This window comes from Toxotes jaculatrix, chromosome 1, assembly GCF_017976425.1.
Source record: "Toxotes jaculatrix isolate fToxJac2 chromosome 1, fToxJac2.pri, whole genome shotgun sequence".
Classification (NCBI taxonomy): Eukaryota; Metazoa; Chordata; class Actinopteri; family Toxotidae; genus Toxotes; species Toxotes jaculatrix.
In genome coordinates, this window is record NC_054394.1 from 26210850 (window position 1) to 26235565 (window position 24716).

General features: G+C 40.5%; 1 protein-coding gene across 1 annotated transcript in view; it reads right to left on the reverse strand.

Moving 5' to 3' along the window:
- glceb (glucuronic acid epimerase b) overlaps nt 1-24716 on the reverse strand; it is a 48500-nt gene that overhangs the window by 3439 nt on the left and 20345 nt on the right. Inside the window, exons 2-5 of the mRNA XM_041040765.1 lie at nt 21939-22054; nt 12131-12660; nt 6683-6928; nt 123-415 (exon numbers count right to left, since the gene is read on the reverse strand). Coding sequence (XP_040896699.1) covers nt 123-415; nt 6683-6928; nt 12131-12647 — 1056 coding nt within the window. The 5' untranslated portion in view covers nt 12648-12660; nt 21939-22054. The remainder of the gene's footprint in view (nt 1-122; nt 416-6682; nt 6929-12130; nt 12661-21938; nt 22055-24716) is intronic.

Below are 24716 nucleotides of genomic sequence, written 5' to 3' on the forward strand. Positions count from 1 at the left end.
TTTTCTATTGATCAATAAATCAACTAATTGTTTCAATTCTAGTCCAGTTGCATCGCAGTTATTAGAACATGGGTTTTATTTATTATCAAAGGTTCAGCAGCAAAGGTCTGACGTAAACCGACCTTTGTGGCCTTCACAGCCTTGGTGTTGGACAGTCCGACGCCCTTCCTGAGGTCGGTGAGCAGGTCTCGGGTCAGAGTGCTCCAGGTGGTTCGTGGCCCAATTCCGTAGGTGATTTCATGATCTTTGAAGGCGATGAGCTGCGTGTTGGTCACGTAGCGGACAGTGAAGGGCGGACCCTTCTCTGTGGTTTCAAGGATCACGGACACGCTGCCGTTGGAGACGAACTTGATGTCCAAGCTGAGGATGAAGTCTTTGGAGTTACCCAGCTGGAGAAATACGCCTTCTGAGGACTCTGTGGTGGGGGGGGGGGGGGGGGGGTGGGGGGGGTAAGACATTTTACAGCAGGTATTCAAGTGCATTTCATCTGAAATAAATGACTAACCCCATTTGACTGGATTTAAAGACCTCTGACGATTACAAGATGACAATGGACTATTTTTAGCTCACTGACTGGAAGCCTGTCTCCCTTTATACACTCTCCTCTGATGGTATGTTTCTATGATAGCTTGTCTTTTTACTCTTGTTCCCGAGATTCACTCTGTAGTCACATTCTTAAATCAATAACAGTCAGACAACTTTAGAAATAATCTGCGGTCAAACCCCTGCTTTTTTTTTTTATTACCGGGGTTTTGTATCGTTATTACCTGAGTAAAGTGCCTTACTGTGTGTGTGTGTGTGTGTGTGTGTGTGTGTGTGTGTGTGTGCATGTGCATGAGAGAGCAGAGGCAGACACACAGAGACAAGGTTCTCATGGGATGTAGACTACAGATATGTCATTGCACACTGAGCTTAATTACGAGGACAGAAGGGAGGGAACAGAGGGAGGAAACGGAGGAAGAGAACAGAGAAGCAGTAAGATGGAACAAGAGAGCGAAAGAAGCAGTAGATGCACAGCCGCAACTTTTCTATTCTCCACATTTCTTCCCTTCCGAAGCTCAAAGATACAAACTCAGATGATATTCAGTTTCCACACTGCCACTGCTCCTCTCACACTCTATCATCTCTCTGCCAGTTTAGCTTCGGTTGCTGTTCTGAATTCATTTCAACACCCTAAAGCACTACCAGCTCCTGGAATGATTTCTCCTTTGGCCTTGTTACTTGGTCTAAACAGCAAAAAACCTTTTTCTAATCAAGGTTTCCCAGAGGATGATGGGAGAGAAGCGTGTAGGAGTTAAGAAAAAGGAGGGTAATGGAATGATGGGTTGCACAGGCGCCCTTAAAGCCAGCCAGAGAGCGGAGAGAGTGAAAATGAGCCAATAGTGAGAAGACAATTGAGAATCAGAGACAGAGAGATCTCACATGACATGAGCTGAGAAAGCAGCAGCAGACGAGGCCGACTGAGACACAAAGACAGTCGATCAGGAGGAGAATGAAGGAGAGAGCCAGTCTGGCAGGGGCCTCTGGATGACTACGGCTCTTTAATGCACTCATAAATCCATTACTTAAGGCAATGCAGAGAGTAAGTGGATTTGTACTCTGGCCCTGTGATTACTCTGCCATCAATAAAGGATGGGCAGGGAATATAGACGAGATTCCACCTCCTCTGCTCTGTTCTGTTCTGCTCACTGGCTGCTCAGCAATGAGGACAGCAAGACGGAGATGACATGCAGCTAGAAATATGTGAGCGTAAACCATGACTATATGCACGAGTGAGCATGAGAGACGTACACTGGAAAACACATGTACAGTATGCACTGTAAGTGAGAGGATACAAAAGATCCAAGGGACACAGTCAATGCACATGTGATTATTCAACCCTATTCTCTGAACACATACAGGTGATATAGTGGCTATGAAAAGTACTCACCCCTTTGGGAAGTTTGAATGTTTTTAGGGTTGCAATCAATGATTATTTATTTTATTGATTTATTGAGTATTTCCTCAATCTTTTTGTCAAAAAAAAAAGAAGCTGAAACCATTGTTGGTCTCTTTTACTTGAAAAATGACTGGAACGATTAAAGCAATTAAAGATTTAGATTAGCTGCCACTCATTGTTTCAGATAAAAAAAAAAGCCTGAAAAGTGAACTAAATCAATTTTAAATATAAAACACAAAATACATGTTTTCATGAGTGTTCACGCCCTCCATCTCAGTAGATGCACATTTGACAGAAATTTCAATCTTAAATCTGCGTGGATGTGTCCCACTGCAATTTTTTCCCCCTATGCTTCCTTCCAGAACTGCTCAAGCTCTGTCTGTTTGCATGGGGATTATGTGTGAAGAGCCTTTTTCAAGTCCAACCACAAACTCTCGATTGGAGAGAATGAGATCTGGACTTGGCCACTAGAGATCTGTTTTCACTTTGACATTAAAGTTGTAATCCTTAAGATGTTCATTAAATCAAACCCACTATTTATAGTTATATAGCAATTTGCTGTTTTTACATTCACTAAATATCTCTATATATGACAGATATTGCCTACCAAAGCATGAGGGAGTCACAGGAAAATGATGCATGCATATACTCCAGTGTTACTGTTTTTGATATCAGCCTCACTGATCGCTGTTCACACTCCGACAGCCGTACCACAGCTGAAGTAAATTACTGCTAATGCAAATGTAACATGTGAAACACAGGGGGGCTTTTACTGTGAAGCCGTCACAGGAAACATATTTGACACAGCAGTTAGCAATGTCCATGACTGTTCATCAAAAATGAGTCTACAAAACAAGACCACAGTCATTTCTGACATTTTCTGGCAGTGGGTAATTTCAGTTGTTTTAAGGGAACAATGGAACACGAAGCAGCAGCCACAGCGAACTGTTGGATGAAGAGCTTCAAGAGACAGGCGGCACACCTCCAAATCGTTAGCAAGTTAACTAACTTTAATGTGTCCTGGAAAGCACATAGAAAACCCTGGAAATCAGATCACAGCTGCAAATTATTATATAGATCATATCTGTGATGAACTGGGTGCTCATGGTCAACTCGAGCTGGAATCTTTCACATTACATTTTAAGAAGACTTTTTATGTTTATCAGCCACATTAAACCTTCTCGGACTTAATGCTGTAAGAAAAAAAAAAAAAACATCTTAAATGTTCGAAGCTTGGTGAAAACTTTGTAAAGGCACAGTAGCTGGTGACAGCTGTTACTCCACCGCATCTGCATATAGTGAACAGCCTGCAAATTCTAACAGTGACTGGTTTGCACAAACTACATTTCCGAACTATCGACCAACCACGAGGGGATTCAGAAAATAAAGGTGCTCAGCGGAGGACAGTGTTCGTGCAGCGATGTGCAGATGGTAGGTTATTATCAGGGGAACAGACGATTGATCCACTTGTCAGAGGCTTTGAGAGGCGGTTCAACACCGGTGCCCTAGATAGAGTAAGGAGGAAAAAAGACCCAAACAGAAAGAAAGGAGTAGGTGGAGAAGTGGAGGGAGGCAGAGAAAGAAAGAAAGAGAAACTGACAGCAGAGGAAGAAAACAAGAAAAGTTTGGATGAGAGAGCAGAATAAGGCATTAAAATGGATCGGGCAAAGATGATTGCAACGTTTAAGAGGCACAAGAGGGCTGAGGGGTGATAAGTGGGTGGAAATAAGTAAATAGAGGTGGAGGACTGAAATCTGGGGACAGACGAGGAAGATTAATGGAGAATGAAGACTGCCGAGGGAGGGCTGAGGAGTGATGATGAAAACTTGATGATGTGAAGGAAAGAAAGAGCTGCGATGATGAGATGAAGCTGTAAGGCAAGGTAAGCATGGAGCCGAATAGAGAGAGAAAAAAAAAGGTGTAGAGCGCTGAAATGAAAAGAAATTGTTGATGATGAAATGCTGAAAGCTGAAGAATTAGGAGGAGGGGGAAATTACAGTAGAGGCAGTCACTCAATTGAGGAAAGAGAGAGAGAGAGAATGTGTCCTGGAAATATCAGCAGGAGATCAGATGAGAATAAAGACAGCTCAGTCAGCACCGGGTAAAAGATTTTGACTTCTTCCAATTCCAAAAATAACTCTGCCAACAATCTTGTGGTCTTGATCATTTTACAGCACTAAAACTAGGCCAGATTTCCAATATCTATTACAACAGATAGTCAGGTTTTATTTATAGTTTATAGATATTTAAACCACTCAGCGATATGAACTGTCACTGCATTTCTTAAGCTTCACAACATAGGAGCCCTACAGAACACATCTAAACATTACATTACCCCAAGGAAAACATGACAGCTCAGCAACCACTGTTTGCTGCCTTTGTGGACCTGAGTCAGACCTTTGATGCCGAGGATCGAGAGTCCCCGTGGAAGGTTCTGACAAGCCTTGGTGTCCCAAGATTTCTGGCACACATGCTCAGGCTCCTGTACACCAACACCAGCGCTTGTGTCAGTCAACTGACAGCTGTCTACTAACTTTGAGATCAGGAGTGGAGTTTGGCAGGGCTGCGCTCCTGTCCCAACCATCATCCCACTGCTGCCACTGACTGGGTAATGAATCACACTGTGGTCCATCTTCAGCAAGCTCTGTATGACAGGATGTTCAGAATGAGGAGACCCAGCCTCTAGGCTGGTGTAAGACCAAGGTATAGTGCTTTAGTGCCCTCCTCCACACAACCTCACCACCCACCTTTACTGACCAAGAAGCAGAGGGCATGACCTTCTTTTGTTACCTGGAAAGATTAAGGAGTGACCAGGATTGGTTGTTCCTGTAACATCTTAGAATGTCTGGACCATACTGGAGGGACAGACAGCTGAGCTGCTCTACCAATCTGAGGCTATGCAACGGCCTGGTCGTGTCTGTCCTCCTGCATGCTGCCAATACTTGGACACTGACCTCAGACCTGAAAATAACGCCTGTATGCCTTTGACGCCAGCTGTAGATACAGGGTAAAAAACCTGAGGTGGTACCCCAGGGTCTACCTAACAGCATAGCCACCGGTCTCAGCAATCATCAGCGCCAGAAGGTCCTGAGTCCTGCCACCCCAGGGAGGGTCAAGACCCCCAGCAGAACCTGGACCACTCTCCTGAAGGAGGACCTCAAAGGGTTAAGACTACGGCACAGCCCGGAGACTGGCCTAGAATCATACGACCTGGAGGAAGCGTATGCTTACCTCAGCGTTCTAACCACGGAGGATGAGTGAGTGAGTGAGTGGATAAGGCTGAACAACTTAAGGAAAATATCTAATTGCAATTTTCCATGAATGTACAGCAGAGACAGCAGCGGGGTAAATTTGCCAGACACAGCTGTGGTGATTGTCACAGATTCAAACTGTAACTAGCTGCAGCTGGTTAAGACACCTCATTAAGTTAAACTTCAAATCACTGGTCTAGTAATTTGAAAACTGCACTTTTTCATATTGTGATTTTGGTCAAAAAATTGTTCAGGCATACACAATTTATTGTAAATATAACAACGATGGAATTCTTGGATAATCAGCCCCCCTTCCACCGTGCCGTATCAGGGAGAATAAAATCCTACCAACTCAGTATTTGGATCAAACTGTATCTTTCCCACCACACACTCACACTGCTTCCCTGAAAACAATTCTTTTTGGGACCTAATGAAAAGTACAATAAGAGTCTTGGGGTTTTTTTCCTTCATATTTTTTCCTCTTTATAGATCAATTTTCAGATGCATAAGCAAGAAGACTGCACTCGAATCCAATGTGAGAGAGGTGAATTAAATTTGATTTCTCTGAGCTGATACAGAGTCAGTCAGCTTTATTACAAGTGATGAAACTTCCCATTTTCTGAGGGCCGGTTAATTACATACAGAGAAAATAGTAGTAAAAATATTTTTAGTGACATTTTTTGTGATGTCAAACCTTTATAACTTCAAAACACATTCTGTTATTATACTTCCTGTATTATGCTCTTGTAATACGTTCTAAAATGGACTGATTTAAATAGGAACACATGGTTTGTTTAATATTTAACTTCTGAGAATGTTAATGATATCTGACTAATGACCATGAAGAACCTGACCCAGAGCTATTCGGCTGATTTGCTTAAACTATGACTATGATTAATATGATATGTTTAAATATTCTACATTTTATTTTGTCAAAAAATACAATGAAAAGACCAAAACTGACAAGAAATCTATCCTACGTAGGCAAATCACAAACACACTGGTGAGCTACACAGTTGGACTGGGTCAGCTGACTCTGTGATGGTGAACATGAAGTTTACAATCAGTCAATCCCACATTCTCTGTCCTGCTGCTGTAAATACTGACAAAACCACCACATATGCATTAAACAGCAGCTGAAAGAGAATTAAGGTTAATTGGCTACATATGATAACATCAAGTCTACAGTAACGCGCCAGTGGGAATTTCCACAATGCAGTTAGACAGCTACGTGAACCAAATAGGATGAAATGTGTGATGCCGTGTCTGCTGCTTCCTTAATCGTCATCATTTTTTAGGAATCCGTCATTATGTGGCGTGTCCATTGTCAACCAACACAGTCTGCCAGTATTCTCGCACTGTGGCTGTGACTCACCACTGACTATCATCCTGTCCTGAGGGTGAAGCTGCCTATCGAGCCTCCTACAGCCACAGTTAAAGGAGATAAGCTGCATGCCCTGAGGCCATCTGGGCTCACGGAAGGCTTACATACCTGGAGCACTGAACTGACGCACGGAGGTAGCTCGGGTCTTGTCGTGGACACGGCTGAGACTGCAGCCTTTCGACACACTCCAGGGCGCTGCGCTGGCTCGGCTATCTCTCTCCTCGGCTGTGTCGTAGACCTCCACGTGGGGAGGGCGCTCAGTCAGGTTTTTGCTGTAATGGCTCAAACCGTATTGGGCAATCTGGATGGCGTAGAAGTAGCCTTGAGGGCCCCATTGAGTGGACAGAGGTACGCCTGGGTGAAAAAGATGGAGGTAGAGAGGGAGGACAAGGAGAATTATGTCAGATTAAATAACACTGCTTCACATGCAAGAGCCCATAGACACTGAAAATGCATGCATCTGTATTTGCTTGTCTTTTTCCAGTTGTTATTTTTGTGGTGTTTTAAAATGTTTCTAAATCTTCTACATCTATTCAGTTGTCATAACATTATTTTTTTTTTTTTTTGCTTGAGAAAAGACTAGACAAGGCTAAATCTGTTAAGTGCAGTGTCACACTCAATTCAAAACCATAGTCATTTCAATAAAAATAGTACAAAATTAATTATTGATGCTAAACTGTCAAATTGTAAAACTTTCCAGTCAGTGGCTGAGCCTGGCTGTGGCAATAACAAAGATTCAAATTTGGGTCTATTGTGTAAACACAGAGAAAGAGGACAACAGAAAAGGGTCACAGCAAAAAAAAATAAATTGATTGGATGGTGTGGTGAAATTCAAGCTAATCTACTCCCTGTTCAAACAGCCAGAAATTGCTCAGGCAGGAGAATCAATCTGATTTACAGATAGTTCAATTAAAGATCTTGTGACAAAGAAAGCACATGAGCAACCCAAACCCCATCCTTCTGAGAAGAACCACGTAACATGCCCAGATTAGGGCTGGTGATAATGTGTCTCCTCCTTTCAGAATAATCACTACTTCATACATAGCTGATCACTTATGTTCTCCTTTTCTTATTGTCATTTCTGCCTTTTTCCTAAACAAACACATCTTACAAAAAGGCTCCATTATATTATTTGCTAATAAAATAAGAAACCCTAACCTTAACACCCAGAAATACAATAATGACAATAGACTTTAACACCTTTCATACCATCCATCCACCCCTAATCCTCTCCCTGTGCAGGACTCCCAGACAACCACTGCACTAGAAGTCGATGCAGTGACAAGGGCATGATCCCGTCTCACTGCACCCTTGTCCCGTCCACAAACACCGGTAATTTGATTCAATGACCTGCCAAACCACAGCTATAAGCACTACGGCTGAGAATTAGACCCAGGTTCTTGCAGTGGCAAATGGGTGGTCTTTATTTCTACATCACCCGGGAAATCCTATTATACCAGCTCTGCACTAAGGTGGTTAATAGGTAGCCTGGAACTGTATTTTAATGGTCTGTATGTAAATTGGTGTACATATGTACAAATTTTAGACTGAACACAAACAATCAGTTGCAGAGTGCCGTGTTTAGCCCCCACCTATTTTGCATGAATGAATGGCCTGGAATCAGAGGATTTTTAACACTTACTAATTTTTACTTAAGATTTGCCTTTTTCTTTTTAAAAACAGAGACAGAGGGTGCTCAAATGCTTAAGCAAATAAATTATTATGTTTTTGTTTTATAATGAATTTATCATACGGCACTTAATTACAATAACTGTCCTTGACAAAGACAGTTTAAGTGCATAGCATGGACCAATGTTACATACCACATTACAGCAGTGAAATCACACAAAAAACTCTTGATTGAGAAGGGATGTATTTGATTAATGTGTTTATAAAAGAAGAAAAGGAAGAAATGCACACACAAACACACTCATGCATCCCCACTCAAACACATACTTCCAATCCCCTGCCAGACTTTTCTCCATGCCTGTCTTGTTACTGCCATCTCCCTCCCTTGACAACTTAAGTCAAATGACTGTCAAAATCCTAACACTGTAACACTGTGCTACTTACTGAATAACCCTAAGTAATCCATGTGGAATTGACGGTTAAGCCTCCACATATTTTCCACATATTTATTTTTAGTGGGCTCTGAGCCTACCGAAGTTAATATGGCAGAAAAACTGCCACACGTGATCTTATTGTGCATTAGTATTCCTCCTCCTTTTTAATCACTAACTTTGTTTTTGGCCACTCTGAGATGTGGATGAACACGAGTAGACATCAAAGATCAAATATTCAATATTAACTTTGAAGCAAATGTCTGCAGTGTGTCATATGAAAGGGTTTGAGTGCTGAACCCACCGAGAATTAAGACGCAGCTCGGTGTCTTCCTTTAAATAAACTGTTCAGGCAAACAAGCTCAGACAATTTCACTGTGAAGTAAACTGTTCCAGAAAGTTCATATTGCTGGAATTGGTGGAGCCCAAAGCAGAGCTAAAATATTGTCTGCAACTGTTTGCTAACACATTAGTCACAAAGAACAACTTGACAAACCAATGGTCTATCAGGGCTGTGTTCCCCTGAGTTTTCTGTTGTCTTTCTGCCTTCTAGTGGCTAAAACCGCTTAATGCAGCTTTAATGTCTGCATTCCTGCTGGTTATTCTAGCCGGGTACATCATGAAACACTCTGGAGGAATAATACCAAATTTATTTAGCTTGATATTACACTTCCTGCTGCTAAGTGTTTCATAGAACACAGTGATTGAACACTCGACAAACTGCAGCAGCTGGCAGTAATCCAGCTGTGTAATGTAATTACATGAAAATCACATGCACTATAGGAGCAAGCCTATTGGAAAACCACACAAATGGGCAGCATAACACCTGCACGCTGACTCCAAACCACAATTTTATTTAATTTTTGACAATACACAGAAGGAACTGGGATCGAAATATTGTCTTTTTAATCTACTCTGTGGACTAAAGTCATTGTAACCGGGCTGTAACCACAAAGGTTTGTAACAGTGTGGACTCTATTCAAAGACTACTTGTCTGATTCCCTTTCTGTCTTCTCTTGAAAGTGCTGTATTTATCTTTGTCAGCAGGTTGAGTGTTCACAGGAGTTAGGTTAAGAGAGATCAGGCATCACATATGTGTTTGCATTAAGAGTGTAAGTGAGAATGTGAGCATTTTATCGAGCACTTAAAAGGCTATGAGATGGGTTTGTGCAAATGTTTAAGTGATAGCCTGCAACAAAGCAGGGAGTGAAGATAAAGGTAGCCCAAGAAAAAGCAAGAGCCACAAGAAATGAGACAGACTGTGATTTAAGAGGGTGTTGTTAGAGAGGATTAACTGCTTCCACTAATGATAGTGCCCTGGCTGCTGGAACTTCATTTTTCTCAGCTTCTGTTCTGTTGTCTCACGGAGGCTCTGGTGAAGTAAGAAAAAGCAAGACCTTAATTTCTAACCCTCTACTATAAAACCGCAAGCCCCCCAGGAGATGTGACAAATAATGACACATAAAAGTGCTGTATTTGTAAAGGGTTTCATGGCAAAATACTTGATCCCAATAATATCACAGTTTAAAGAAAAAAGTGACTGCTTGAGCTTGAGATATCGGTACAATTTAGGTGGTATTAAATCCTAGAATGCTGAAGTGATGTATAAGAGTTAGTACGACATTTAATACATATTGCTGAGGGTCGTATTAAATAACTTTTCCATAGCAGGGTGCACTGGGAGAGTAATGCTCCCATGACCTTGTTTAAGCCCTCAGGTGCCTCTGACTGTGACAGGCTAATTAATGAACTGCTATTTTCACCTAGAAAAGTATGCTAAGTTGAAGAGAGGTGCGTATGGTTGCGGATCTGGAGTGCTACATAGCGAAGAGCCATGGGCTTAATTAATGGACCTTGATGAATCATGCGTGTGTGTGTGGGTGTGCAAGGGTGTGTATGGGAGTGTAGATGTTGTGTTTCCTTAGTTCTGTATTAAAAGAAATGGTCTGCAGGCAGTTGGAGGGTGAGAATAACTTGGCTCCCTGCTGCTCTGCCCAGAGGTACTAACAGATTTGGATATATTCCTGTCTGACCCATTTTCCACTATATATGTTCCCTCCCATATATGTGGTGCACAACTATGGTAAAGGTAGCATAATTTGTCATCAAAAAGGTCTTTAAGTTGGACTGCAAGTCTGGTACAAAGCACTGAGACCTCCAAAAAGCCAAAGGTACAAATCGACCAAATGTGTTTTCACACTTTCTCTTCTATCCCTCAATTCAGTTTTCTCTGCGTCTGCGTGAGTATTACAGGCTCTGAAGGGGTATATGACATAATGACATGCATGCTTCTTGTGTGGTTCTGTTTGTGTGATGAAGTGAAAAGAAAAAAATGAAAAGAATTTTGTCAACACATAAAAAAATAGCCAATGTGGGAAATTGCACCATTTATCTCAAAAACACCTATTTACTGATGACAAATTGCTCTTACAGACACTGGCTATCATCACTCATCAAGCTAACCTCTGCAACTGACACTTGACTAGTGAATATATCATAATTTATAACATCTTCCCACCAATACAAAACCTTCCTTCTGGAGTGAAAAAGGACTCAGGACTGTGGCCAAATAACTACAAAATGCACCCCTACGTCTTCTGTCAATTTCACTAATAACACCGATACGTTTGATTTGTAAGGGAAGCTTTTGGGGGGACAACTGCTATATTTTGAGTTCCTAGTGTGACAGTATTTTTTTTCTTTTACTGGTGGCTTTAGCTATCTGATAATAAAGGAAGGATAATGAATATCTATTTTGTAATTTCAGGGAAGAATGAAGGGCCACTTCTTCAACCTAGCGTGGCACAGAACCATACTGATGACAATGTGCTTTGAACTAATAGCCTTTTAAAATGAGCTATTGATCCTTTCTGGCAATTATTTTAAAAGGAACCCTGAAAACAGCTTTGAGGATGGACTCAAAGTGTGAAGGAACAGGGAGGGATACATTCATTTAACAGAGATGCAGCAAGACAGCTATACAAAGAAATGCAAACGAATCAAAGTTTATCGTGAAATGCACTCTACACTGTATTTGATCTCCATACACTACATTTATGTTGCGTTGATGTTGTATGCCACAGAATGGGTGTAGAAACCAGGTGGTTTATTCTGGTTAGCAAGAAAGGGGGATACCACTGAAAAGTAAATCAAAACTGTAATGAGAGATGCATTTTATTTAAATGTTTTGTACATTTATGCTGTAAGTGTATTTGAATGTTGAATATTTCATGCTCTTGTATCTTATCTCATAGTAAAATATCTGCAAATTGAAAACAAAATAAAAAAAAACATGTAGAAGCTGTCAAGATGAAAAAATAACCAACAAATTAAGTTTTCAAAAGGTGACTGTGAAAAAATCTGACAAAAAAAGGGAATGTGAAGAAAATCCACATTTGTTTCTCTAGTATCTAAAAAGCCGGTAGAAGTTTTTTAAATATATTGGTATTCAAATACACAGTGGCTCGATTCTGTGCACCTCAAACTGTGATCTTACCTTCCACTCCACTTATACACTTGACACGGTCACGGACCTCCACGTTGTAGCCCTCAAATGACATGAAGACTCCATCGGGGTGGTAGGGCTCACGCTGCGTGTAAACCTTCGAGTAGCTGTGCTGGAACTCGAAACGATCATAGCCGTCGTACTGCACTACTTTGCCGTACACCTCAAAGTATTTTTCCATCCAGGAGAACGGCAAGTAGATCTCTCCGCCCTCTCGCCGCCCTTTGATAGTGGATTCATCATTGATCAGGCAATCAATTTCTTCATACTTGATCCCACCAACAACCCCAACAACAGGCGGGGGCTCTGGAGGTTGTGGAGGGTGTTGCTGGCTGCTGATGCTAGCATCCCCCACCTTGGGACTCGGAGCCACCAAGGCGGCACGGGGCAGGAAGCGCAGGGATGTGTCACTGGAGCATCGATTCCACAGCAACACAGTGATGAGTGTGAAGAGGGCGCAGATAACGATGAGGGTCTTGTAGTTCACCCGAGCAGCCAGGCAGCGCATGGTCACAACTCACCTGTATGACACAAACACAAGAGACAGATTAGAAGCATGTATGATCGATAACTTAATATTGATCAATAATGTTTTAATGAATCAATATTATTAAAGAACAACGGATAAAGTGTTAAAGGTGCATATGCAAATACACTGACCTAAATGAAGATCATAATATCTAACACAACTTTCTCTGGCAAAAAATATAAAAATATAAAATATCCCACAACGAGTACATTTATATACGCACAAGAAAGCAGGTTACTAGGAGAAAGCAGGTTACAGAAGGAAATCTGATGACATGTTTCATACACTCTGGTAATCTAGTTACTGTAACATCTGCCTCTTCAATACAGCAGGTCACTAATCAGATTTCTCCTTTCCCCTGACTTGGAGCCATGGCTTTGCAAGATTTTTTTTTGACTGAACATTTGTACTGATAATGCAGTGAGAAGGAAAGGCTCTGCCCTTTCAATAAGAACGTAGTCAAATGTTTAGCAGAAATCCCATTTAACAGGAAACTGACCTACCTAGACTTCTAGAAGCTGAAGAAAGCTGAGAGTAACCTGGTTACTTGAGTGCATGTAAATTCATAACCGCTGAATGACATAACCACTCTGCTCTTTTTCAATAAGGTTATTTTTCGAGATCAATGGAAGAGCCAGTTGATTTATATTGAGTGGTGAAACCAACCAGATCAATTAAATGAGGTCAGTAGTCATCAAAAAAACATCACAGCCAAAAGAAACCAGCGAAGCATATCATGCAAATTACAATGCTGAATCACAAATAACACAGTTTATAAGCAACAGCAGAGTGTAGAGTACAACTGTTATCCAGTGATTCTCTCATTATTTCATGCAACAGTACATGAACCCAAGAGAATGCTGCTTGGAACAACTTTCCCTAAATAGATGACAAGTTGCAATTTGTATCAAGCACATTTTTGCTTACTTTTGTTTGGTGAGTAGACTGTCTAGCTGTGAATGAATCATAAGCACCTAAGCAGGACAGAGCTGGTAAATGTAGAGTCTGCTGGTAATTAAAACTCTATAGTCTTAAGACTCTATAGTGTATAGTATTTTGTGTGGTCACATATGCAAAAATTGCAGGTTTGTGACCAATAAGAAGCTCTGGATTGTGCTTTGATTGCCACTGTCTGCATGTGTGTCTCATTTACTACCCAACAAACAACCACTGTCCGCAACTGGTTGCATTTTTGCAAGTCTTTTGGTATACTTGTCTCATATTTACTTGTTGTTTTGGGTAGATTTTAAGTACCGTAGCTTCTGCTCCTCACTGAAACTCACAAACTGCTCTTACTTGTACATTAGCACTTAAAGGAACAATTCCACATTTTAGGAAATATGCATATTTGCTTTCTTGCTGAGAGTTAAATAAAAACATCGTGACAATACCACTGTCACGTATCAGCTTAGCTTGGCATAAAGACTGGAAATACAGAGAAACAGCTAGCCTGTTTCCGACCAAAGGTAACAAAACCCACCCAATATAATACTCACTAATTAGCATGTTGTATTTTGTTTGTGGCCTCAGTCTTCTAATATAATTCTCGCCAAGAAACCAAACAAAAGCATTTCCCAAAATAACTATTCCTTTAAACAAATAGTCCAGATGTAGTGGCGAGACAAACCATATATCCCTGATGGACACAAATCTAAAATTCATTTAAGGTTCTTTGTTTAAGTTTATAGCACTGAATGGAATAGAGCACCAAAAATAGAGTTATATACCAGCATAACAGTATACGCACTGATATCTCATACAAAACACAAAGCGAATCAGACATGTTAATGGATCAGTCATTCTGGATTCATGTTTTCATGTCCTCTGCATGTCTCTGGTGTTTTCACCAAGCCAGCAAGAAATCAATACACATACTGAGGTCTCCTCCTCCACACCAATTACAGCTCATAGAATTTATTATTACAGTGACAACAGAGGCTGGTCTTCTGATGACAGAGGAAGGAAGGGAGGAAAATCATTACTCCCCAAGTTCATTTCAATATCTCAGCTTTAACCAAGCCACTACCAAAGGTCAGCTCAATTATTGTGCATTAATTGGACAACAGTAATCAGCTATGGCACTGCACAGTCAAATTATAGTGCCGGTGGCCTCTTGAACAAAGTTAATGTCTCAGATGACTGTTAACAAATAGGAAAGTGGACCTCCACAGTGCTTTAACAAGCAAACGCTGAGGGAGTGCAGCACACTGAAACACTGAAATTTAGGCTCTTTTGTGTAATCAAAAGGTTCTGATGTGTTGTCTAAAATAGTAATAATTTTTTTTCCACCACACAGCTTTTTTTTGTTCCACATGAAAGGTAGAAAAAACATTTTAAATACATTCTTTCATATAAGATCTAGATCAGACCTTTTTGCTTTGGTGGATCTCTGTTCCTGATAACCTGCCACACATAAAAACTATCATTGATACTTGGAAAAATGTCAGCCCAGTGCAGCGATGAAAGATTGGGCCGACGGGAGCTCTGTCAATGCTGAAAATGCGAGGCGGAAGGCCTGGGGACTGCGCCCTGAAAGATAAGTAGAACCAGCGCTGTCAGGGAACCAACTATAAATAATTGGCTCTTTTTATAGTGATTCGTCACTAGTGTTGAGCTCAGGCTCAAGGTGGATAGACATGGGATTAAGCACTGCAGCATGGAGAGTATCCTAATGCCTTGCAATGACTAGGAGACAATTCGTCTAAAGCCATGTCCCATTTCACGAACGCAATTTACCCTGACGCCAGAACAGTCGGCACACTGGAAGAGCAGTCAATGTCGCAGGCAAGCAAATTACAACTGCAGCTGGTTTATGGATCAAAAATCATTAATGTTCAGATTCAGGTCATCTCACAGTCTGCCTCATCCACATCTGACACACAAGATGTGCCCATTTGCCCATTTGTCTTGCAGATTAAACTAGTTCTGAAAGCTGAAATAAACTAGAAACTAACTAGAGACATGGAAACTCCTTATTAAAAAAAAAACAAAAACTAAAGAAAGACCAAGAAAGAGAGTGCAGAACAGAGACAGAGAGAAAGACTGACTGCGCAAGCAAAAAAGCTGAACTCAACAGGAACCAAAACTTTATTTGTTCCATATTTTATTGCAATAAATTAAAAATAGCAGCAGATAAAACTCCATATTCAAACAGAGTAACGGGATACACGGCCCACTGCTGTAAGTGCACAGAGAGTGACTTATTTGGTAGCAAGTCAAGCAAATATCAAGCATGTTTTATTAGGACAGGATTTCATCTAGACACAGTTGACAGTGCTCAGAAACGTGTGTCAACCTTCTCACACTGAGGTGGTGAAAGGGTCCTGTCAAAAGTACGTTCTGATCTGAGCCAATCTCAGACCTGTCCTAAACCAGGTCAGTTTGTAAATGGATGCTGGTTGTTTATCAGTGGGTTAAAGTCAACCTAAACTTAGGTCGTTGCTTTTGTTGTGCTGCTGCTTACCCTTAATTAATTAATACTGTGTTTCAAGTGCACATTTCTGATTGATTGATTACTTTGTAATGTGAACAAGTATTATTAACCTTTGCACAGAGTCATGTCATCTGATAAATCAACTCAGCCCCCTATGTTGCTTTTATTCAGGGCTATTTATGGTCTGAATCCCTTCTTATGTAGCCGAGCCAATACACTTGCCCAGTTGTTTTATGTCCTGTGAACTAAGCTGATACAAGCAATTCAGTTTGCTGTTACTGATGTCTTCTTGACTGTGTTTTGACAGCTGAGGATGTAAATCACATCTGCTGCTATGCACAAGTTAATTACAAGGCAAACAAAACAACATTTAGTTGGTTAGGTACACAGTAGCTGCATTGTCTCTGATGTATTTTGACCCAGATTCACTTATGTCTATTAGGAGTCTGCTCTCACCACAAACATAACAGCATGGGTTGTTTATTCAAAAGCCTAAGATGCTTTCACACATAAAATGCAACCAACCCAAACTTTTCCAGACATTACCCGGAGGAGCCGTACACCCTCGCCAGCTCCCTAGAACAAAGTCTGTGTAATGTCTGATTGAGCTGATGTGTAAATAGAGCAGGTCAATGTCCGGAGAATTCACAGCGAGCGAGTGGGTGTGTTGATGACGTTTCTATCCTGCCTCCTGAATGCTCTACCCAGGCTCTACACGCCACATGCACTACACACTCTACCCTTTCGCCTATTCCAAACACAATATTTCCCAAAGGTGAGAATGTGTCTGACATGAACAATCTCTGGGTGTGTGCTTCATGTGCGAAAGGGCAACTCCAGACAATGCCTGGAGAATCAGGTCCAGACACTGACCAGTATCATGTGTGAAAGCAGCTTTAGAATGACGCATGTTTAGGTCTTCCTGACAAGCAACCTTTTCAGTGGTGTGGATGAAGACAGTCCTCGCTTGGTAGCAAAGAAAGAAGTGTGGTATTGTGATACGACCACAAAGCCTTTTAGGTCAGAGTGGATAGTTGTGAGAACAAAGCGTGTGAATTCAACACCAGTCAATTCTTTTTTTTTTTTATTTGTCTATTTTACCATAAAGACAATCTTTCCCTAAAACTGACCATAACAACAGTCTTTTACTATCTAACCTACTATCTACTAACCAAGTGGTTTTAGTTAACTAAACTTTTATCAGATATTAACTATAGATGTGAAAGATTAGAAAAAGACATTTTTAGAACAGTCACATGCATCATTTTTATTTTGTCATTCAGATAAGATAGCTTGTTGTTTATAGAATACAGATGAACCTTTGTGTTATCCACTGGTGATCAGCTCTCAGGACGTTTTGCATAGATATAATCCCTCTGGTAACAACAGTGTTTTGATCCGGAAGGAAAACTACACTGACATGAAATATACTTATAAAAAAAAAAAAAAAAAAAAAAGACAGATATGCAACTGGACAGGAGCTGAAAGACAATCCTGTTGGAGGATAAGAGTTATCCATGCTTGACAGATAAAGGCAAAAGACACTGCAAAACAAAAGCAGCTTTTCAGCTCACATGCTCCCAGCGTTCTGCCTCCGGAAATTGAAAAATGCTTGAAATAACAGGTAGTGACTTAGTGAGACTTGCAGAGTTTTATATGATATGATTTCATCATTCTTTGAGATTACCTGAATGGTCCCACCTACACCTAGTGTATTGATAAGTGCAGGGAAGAGAGGAATGAAGGAAGGCTTTTTTTTTTTTTTAATAACTCTTACTTATTGTTTTCCACTTATTGTTTTTGTTGTGGTTGTGTTGAGGGTCATTATTACGTAGCTTTAGGGTCCATGCTCTGTCAGCTGTTTTTTTTTTTTGAGGAAAGATGGGTGACGACAACAGCTACTTGGGATGTTTCAGTATTACAATAACGCTTACTTTTTTTAATACTACACTACACTATACTTTCCAACTAAATAACTGAATACAGTTAAGTGTTAAGTGACATCGAACTTTAACTCTGTGATATCTGGCTGATAAATTCTACATGATACTGTTGACAGCTCTACACTGTGACTGTATGAGCGAACAGACTGACAAGAGGAGCAACTTCACAGTCCTGATACCCTGAGGACCCAGAGCGCTCACATGCCCAATAATATACAGGTTTTTTTTTTTTTTTGCTGCTTCTGCAGATCATCAAAGCCTTCAGACTTTGATTGTGAGCATTTGCCTCTGAGCTGTGATGAACTGTAACATATGGGGGCTCTTACGGTTGCTTCATCAAATGCAGCAAGTGATCCCTTCGATTAAAAATATGGGTATTCATTCTGCCTGACATAGATACACGAACAGAACTACACTTTTTTTTAAACACATGGAAATATTCAGATGTCTTTATCCCCACAAATCCCTGGTAATAAGGCTGGGAAAATTCCAGGAAGCACCAAATACTACCAGTTAATGTAATAATGAGTTTGTGTATTGAATGAAATCAAATCTTTTCAACAGCAAAAAACGGTGTGACCCTGTTAAGAGCACTTCAAGTCAAACTAGCTGCTAATCTCTGTCTCAGGTGCAGAACGTACAGCATTTACAACACTGTCAAAATTGCTGCAGCACTCATCACAGGGATGGGTGAATGGAGTTGTTTTTCTTCTCCCGCTGTCCTCTGGCGTAAAACATCACAAGCAGTCATCACAGCAATAAAAGCTGAGTGCTTGAGAGGCACCTTTGGGGAGCTATTGGAGCAGAAGCCCGGTGTATGGGTGAGGTGCAGGTGTTGTAGCCCTAACTAAACTCCTGACATTTTCACTGCTTTCCTCCACGGGTGAAGTAAGGTAGGGGTTTGAGACTGCCTGTAAATTATAAGCTTATGCTGGAGCTGTGAGGCATGTTAGCTCCTGTGGAGATGGGATGGTTTGTGTGGGTATGTGTGTTTTGTGTGTGCATATGTATTGTGGGTGTCTGTGGTGGTTCTGAGCCTGATTATGATAATGTGTAGGCATCAGGGTGAATTCAAGGCAACAACTGATGGGAAAAAATAACGTGCATCCTACAGCCATTTAATATGTGAGTTGAGTTACTGTATATCTCTTTATCTACCTGTTGCCACTCTCACATTTTAGTAAAATTACAAATGATGTTTGTTTTGTTTTTTTTGTTTTGTTTTGTTTTGTTTTTAAATAAAGGTGAGAAAAGGGTCTTCAAGGTCACTAACTCCAGTGACAACAAGGCTCCTACAAGCACTTATTTTCTTTATAAATTTACATTCAGAATATGTGCTTAGCACTGTTGCCGGGCTGTGGCCGGACCGGGATAGACTGGCGACCCGTTCAGGGTGGTACTCTGGCTCTTGCCCAAAGTCTGCTGGGACTGGCTCGAGCCAATCCATGACCCATAATGGGATAAGAGGTATAGATGACAGATGGATGATCAGAACACTGTCTCAATTAGTGAATTGATCATTTGGCCTAAAAAAGGCTAGAAAATAGAGAAAAATCACAATTCTCTGTCTATGTGTCTACACATCTGCTGCTGCTGCCCAGCGGCCCCAAATATTCAGTTGACAGTAACATAAGATAAAGGAAAATCTTCAAACTGAAAAATGACTTAAAATGATTAACCATTTACAAAAATTGAGTCAGATTAAGTTTCTGTCAGTTGACAAATGAATTCACTGTTGCAGCTCTGAACGACACAGTCTTATATTTGGTAACACTGTGATGGTTTTGAGTGTGAACACCATTAAAATGTAAAACATGCATTTAAGACAAAAACCTTGGTTTTTACTCCAGGCCTGTAAATAAGGCATGGACACCTGTCTCCCTGGGTTACTATAAAAAATAATAGCAGGTGAAGGGCTAATAAGCCTAGACCAACACAACAGAACAATATGTAAACTTATATCAAAGCTCAGTGATACAACTTTGTTTAGAGGCAAACGAGAAGTCAGTAAACTGCTTTGAAGTTAATGTGCCTGTGTGTTTTATCTCTGGTTGGAGGATTAAGCAGGTCATTACCAAAAAGCTTATAACTGAGGCCTACTGAGGGATTAAGCGAACTCTTAATCAAATGGAGGGAGACAAGAGAAAAATGTATGCATAATTTTAGAGGCAGGCCGTGCTAGCTGCCTGCCCTACAACATCATAGAAATAAATACGGATGCAAACAACTTTGACGGGCATAAGATGCTAAAATCTATGAAAATAAGAAAGGATGTAAAATCTGAGAAACAAATCGAGCTGTTAGGATTTAGTCCACATGGCCGACAAGTGCTGCAACAAGAATCTGGACTGTGTAATCTGGCAGTTGGGAGGGAAATGGCACTGTGCATCAGTTGTGGATTTGGGGTTTAATAGTCTTGTTGTTCTGGACTAAAAGAAAATAAAGAGTGTTCCAGTTACGTTGGATGTACACAAAATATTTTGGCAAATTTTTAATCAAGCAAGAATCAGTGCACTCGATATTTACACAGCTGTATCTTAACAAGCGTGCAATAATTTGAGTTCTGAAGTGTAACCAACGAGCTGACGTGCAAATGATTCACTAATTTTAAGGGTAATGTTGATCAACATTACAGGATATTACCGGTTTCTATGCCCTACTGCTCTACAATAGCTTCTTGTATTTTTGTCAGTTAATGAAAAAGCTTTCTGTTTTCTAAAACAGACAAAAAACACAAAAGACTCAAATATCTTTCACTCAGAATCAATTTACACAATATTTATTCATCTTTTCCCTAATAGGTAGCACAAGAGCGAGCTCACAGGAGGACTGCCAAACTTGAAACACGTAGCAAACCAGAGTAGCTGCCTTTCCAAGGCTCTTTTGTCTTCTCTGTGCTTCTAAATGCTCTCATTTGTGCAAATATTGAGCCAATTAAATGCTTTGCTTTTCTGCACTGAATGGCTCCTGTCCTTTTTTTTTTTGTGAGTTTAGTCTCTAACAAACAACGAGCAAATCAGCCGAGTTACCAAATGTCAACATTAGCTTTACTAAAACACATGTAAACTTTCCACAATAAAAACAATACAACAGAATACAATTACCTTTTCATATTGCAATTATCAAAACAAATTGCACAACTCTGTAATTAGCACCGGGGTAAGTTACCAAAGAAATAAATGTGCCATCAAATGTTCGTTCTAGTCTCCACACTACGAAAACAGGGTTATGCAACAAACATTCCTGGACATTAAATGCCTACTTGGATGCTCCAAAACACACAAGTAACTATAACATGTAGCACACTGACCATGAGACAAAGCAGCCTCAGACAACATGAAATTGTTTGTGGTTATACTAGTGCTGTACTGGGCTGTGTGTCAGCGTCTCAAGCCCAGTAGTTTTCCTTCATGCAGACACACAATTACCCTAGTTATACAAGCTAATGCACCCAGAGTAAGTTCAAAGAGCTCCATCTTTCCTTATGCAATCAAAAATGATTCAGGGATGACAAGAGGAGGAATGCAGCGCTTAGGGGGAGCTGTTACAGCTATGCTTATTCATTTCATCATACAAGCAAGACCAGGCCATTTTTCACAGTGGATTTAAGAACATGCAGAAGATTTAATTTGTCCATGTAATGAAGTCTAGCACAAATCTGCATGGTGAAGAGGTTACACTGCACATACAGCGTGTTATTTAATTTCATCAAACAAAACCGGACAATGTCAGAACTAGGTCATAATCAAAGAGCGTGCATGAACAAACTACAAACACTAAAAGACACGTGAAGCTTCTCCTCTGCATGGACTTGTTGTAACTTGACGACCTTAGAGATGACTGTATCTTACCCCGAGTCTTGACAGTGAGGACTTAAAGGAGACTGATACTGACCTCTAATCCATTCACAAAGAAATGGCCAACTGGCTGGACATCCTCTCGATTTTCACCACCAAGTCTTGACACCGCAGGGTTTTTCTGGCACTTTCTGCTTGCAGTTTCCTCAGCACCTGTACATGACAGAGGAGAAAGTAGATTTCCATTATTGTATCTCACAGTTCTGTATGACGGTACATGAACATGCATTCAAATCTGTAATTCTGTATGCACGACATGCGAGAGCATGCGTGTATGGATTTGTAAAAGACCCCGGCCAATACATGATTTCTTTTTTAAGGCCAAAACCAATATCAACACTTAAGAGTTAAATGTTTGTTTTTGTATTTAAGGTATGTACTGTGCTGGACATTTCACAGTTGGAAAAATAAACTATTCAGTGCTCTGTTGGACAAACAGAGCACTGAATAGTGGAGGGACTCTTAAATGACCTCAAACCCTGTCTCGCACTGCCATTTCTTGTTACTTAATACCTGTTTGCTGCTATTTAGGGTCACATGGAAACTTTGGGAAAAACACTGGACAGGTTGCTGATCACAAGCTCAGTTCAATCAAGTAAAATATTCACATTTCTGTCAAGGCTCAAAGCAGTAGTCACAGTTGCTGATCAGCTGATAATCACGCAGATGAACAAATTCCTCAGTACTCTGTGCATCTCGGTTTAAGCAGGCTCTACATTCTTCACATGAAATCCTTTGACAGGCTAAACATTTCAGGAGGTAAATTGTGACTGATTGCTGCCTGCGTGCTAAGCAGCTTTTCCACATTAAGTTTTTTTTTTTAACTGTTGTATTTTTTCTCTAACTGTGGCTAATTATAACCTTAAATCAATGCCCCATAGACTTTGACACTGATGCACTATAAATTAAGATGAGGAAACAAATTCATATTTGTAATTGCAGCCATGATGAATTTATGGGCTCTCTGACAGAAGGGTCATTAATGTACAACCAATCTATCAGTGCAAATATGCAGAGAGTGACATGGATACTTTACACTGCAATTAATCTCGCCAATGTATTTCTAGCCCCTGTTGAAGCAGGCTATTAAACTAAAGAAGGTGCTAAATTGTCACATCAAAGAGAGCATATTGATCTTTTTATGAAATGTGCTTATTGACAAAGCACTTAAATTAGATATTGTTGAAATTAAACCAGCTGGGCTCCCTTCTGTCACTGCAGTTTTACAGTGCTCGGAGAGAAAACAGAGAGAGGGAGAGAGAGAGTGCCAAGAATAAGACAAGGTGAACAGTCCAAAACAACATCAACATCTTACACATTATAATGCAGTCCAATTAGGGATAAGTTAAATGAATCAAAGCACCACTCATTGTCACTGTGATTAATCCAAAATCAATATCAGAAACTTAAGGCTGAAAATAACAGTAAAAGATCCCAAACTGCTAAGTAACTACAGAAGATGCAGATCTGCCACCAGCTTTCCAGCCTGTTTATCTCTTAGCAAATTGATGGTACCCCTCCCCTTGGCTGAGGAATCAAAATTCATAAAAAATTAATAATTTATGTTCAAAACCTGTATCTAGACCCCGCACATATGGTCGATACTATATAAGATTTGAGAAAGAAATTCAATTTCATTTAAATACTTCTGACATAATAACGCTCTGATGACTCAAAGGGAGGACGTGTGTGTTTGTGTGTAACCTGCCTTCATCTGAAAGATGGCACACGTTGTACACAGCCGGAGCGAAAAGGAAGTGGAAATGTCAGCAGTCTTAATCAATATTCCCTGGCTACTGTATGGGTGTACTGATGCTTTTTTGGGGCAGGTGTGCTGCAGGCAGATGGTGAGAAGTACAAAATGAGAGTAAGCGTCACCCAAGCTTATGCTTCCCATGGCTTATCCTGCACCACTCCTGCCATTTAGGCAAGGGAACATTTCATTTCAAATATCTCCTCTGAACATCTGGATATAGCCTTGTGTTGCTTACAGAAGCATCTCAGTTGAGCCAGAAGCCGAAAATCAGATGGTAAAGAGTAACATACCAATTTATACAAACTGTTATGTGTAGCCACACAAAATAGCACCCATCTGTGTTAAAGCAAAGGGACCATCACACAGGCAGGGCTGTTTCCTTTCCACTAAATACTGAGAAATGAAAGGGGCTGAGTGTGGATGTGCCATTAGTGTTCTCAATGAGGAATCTTTTCAATAACCATCAAAATCATAAGCTAGATAATGAATTTCTCACATAACCTGCACACATTTCAAGCCTCAAATGGGAACAAAAATGACAATGGCAGCCTAGTGGTGCTTTTAAGCACATTTTGTTTCCAGGAAATACAAAGAAGTGTGAATAAAACATATTTGGCTGCCTCTGCATGTTTCGTAGAAGAACCACACCTTCTCTGAAAAAGGAACGCCTCCACTTTTATCATAATAAACTGTGACAATTTTATAAAATATAATATTAAGCTCATTAAGTTTCAGGGGAAATGAGCAGTGGCGCTACATTACACAGCAAAGGTCACATATTTAATCAGTGAGGGGACCATCATCTTGTAACTACGTTGATAATGAGATAAAATGCAGCAGGAACTGTCTGATTTGGCACAGCAGGGGACTGATTAACAACTGCGCTAAATCCTGCTTGTAGACAGATCTTTTTCCTACAACTGAACACAGAAAAAAATGAAATAATTGTTTTTGGCCCCCAGAATGAAAGATTAAAAGTCCATGACCGCTTTGAATCCATAACACACATCTACAAATCACGCCAGAAATCTTGGTGTAGTTATGAACTGTGAACCTAAA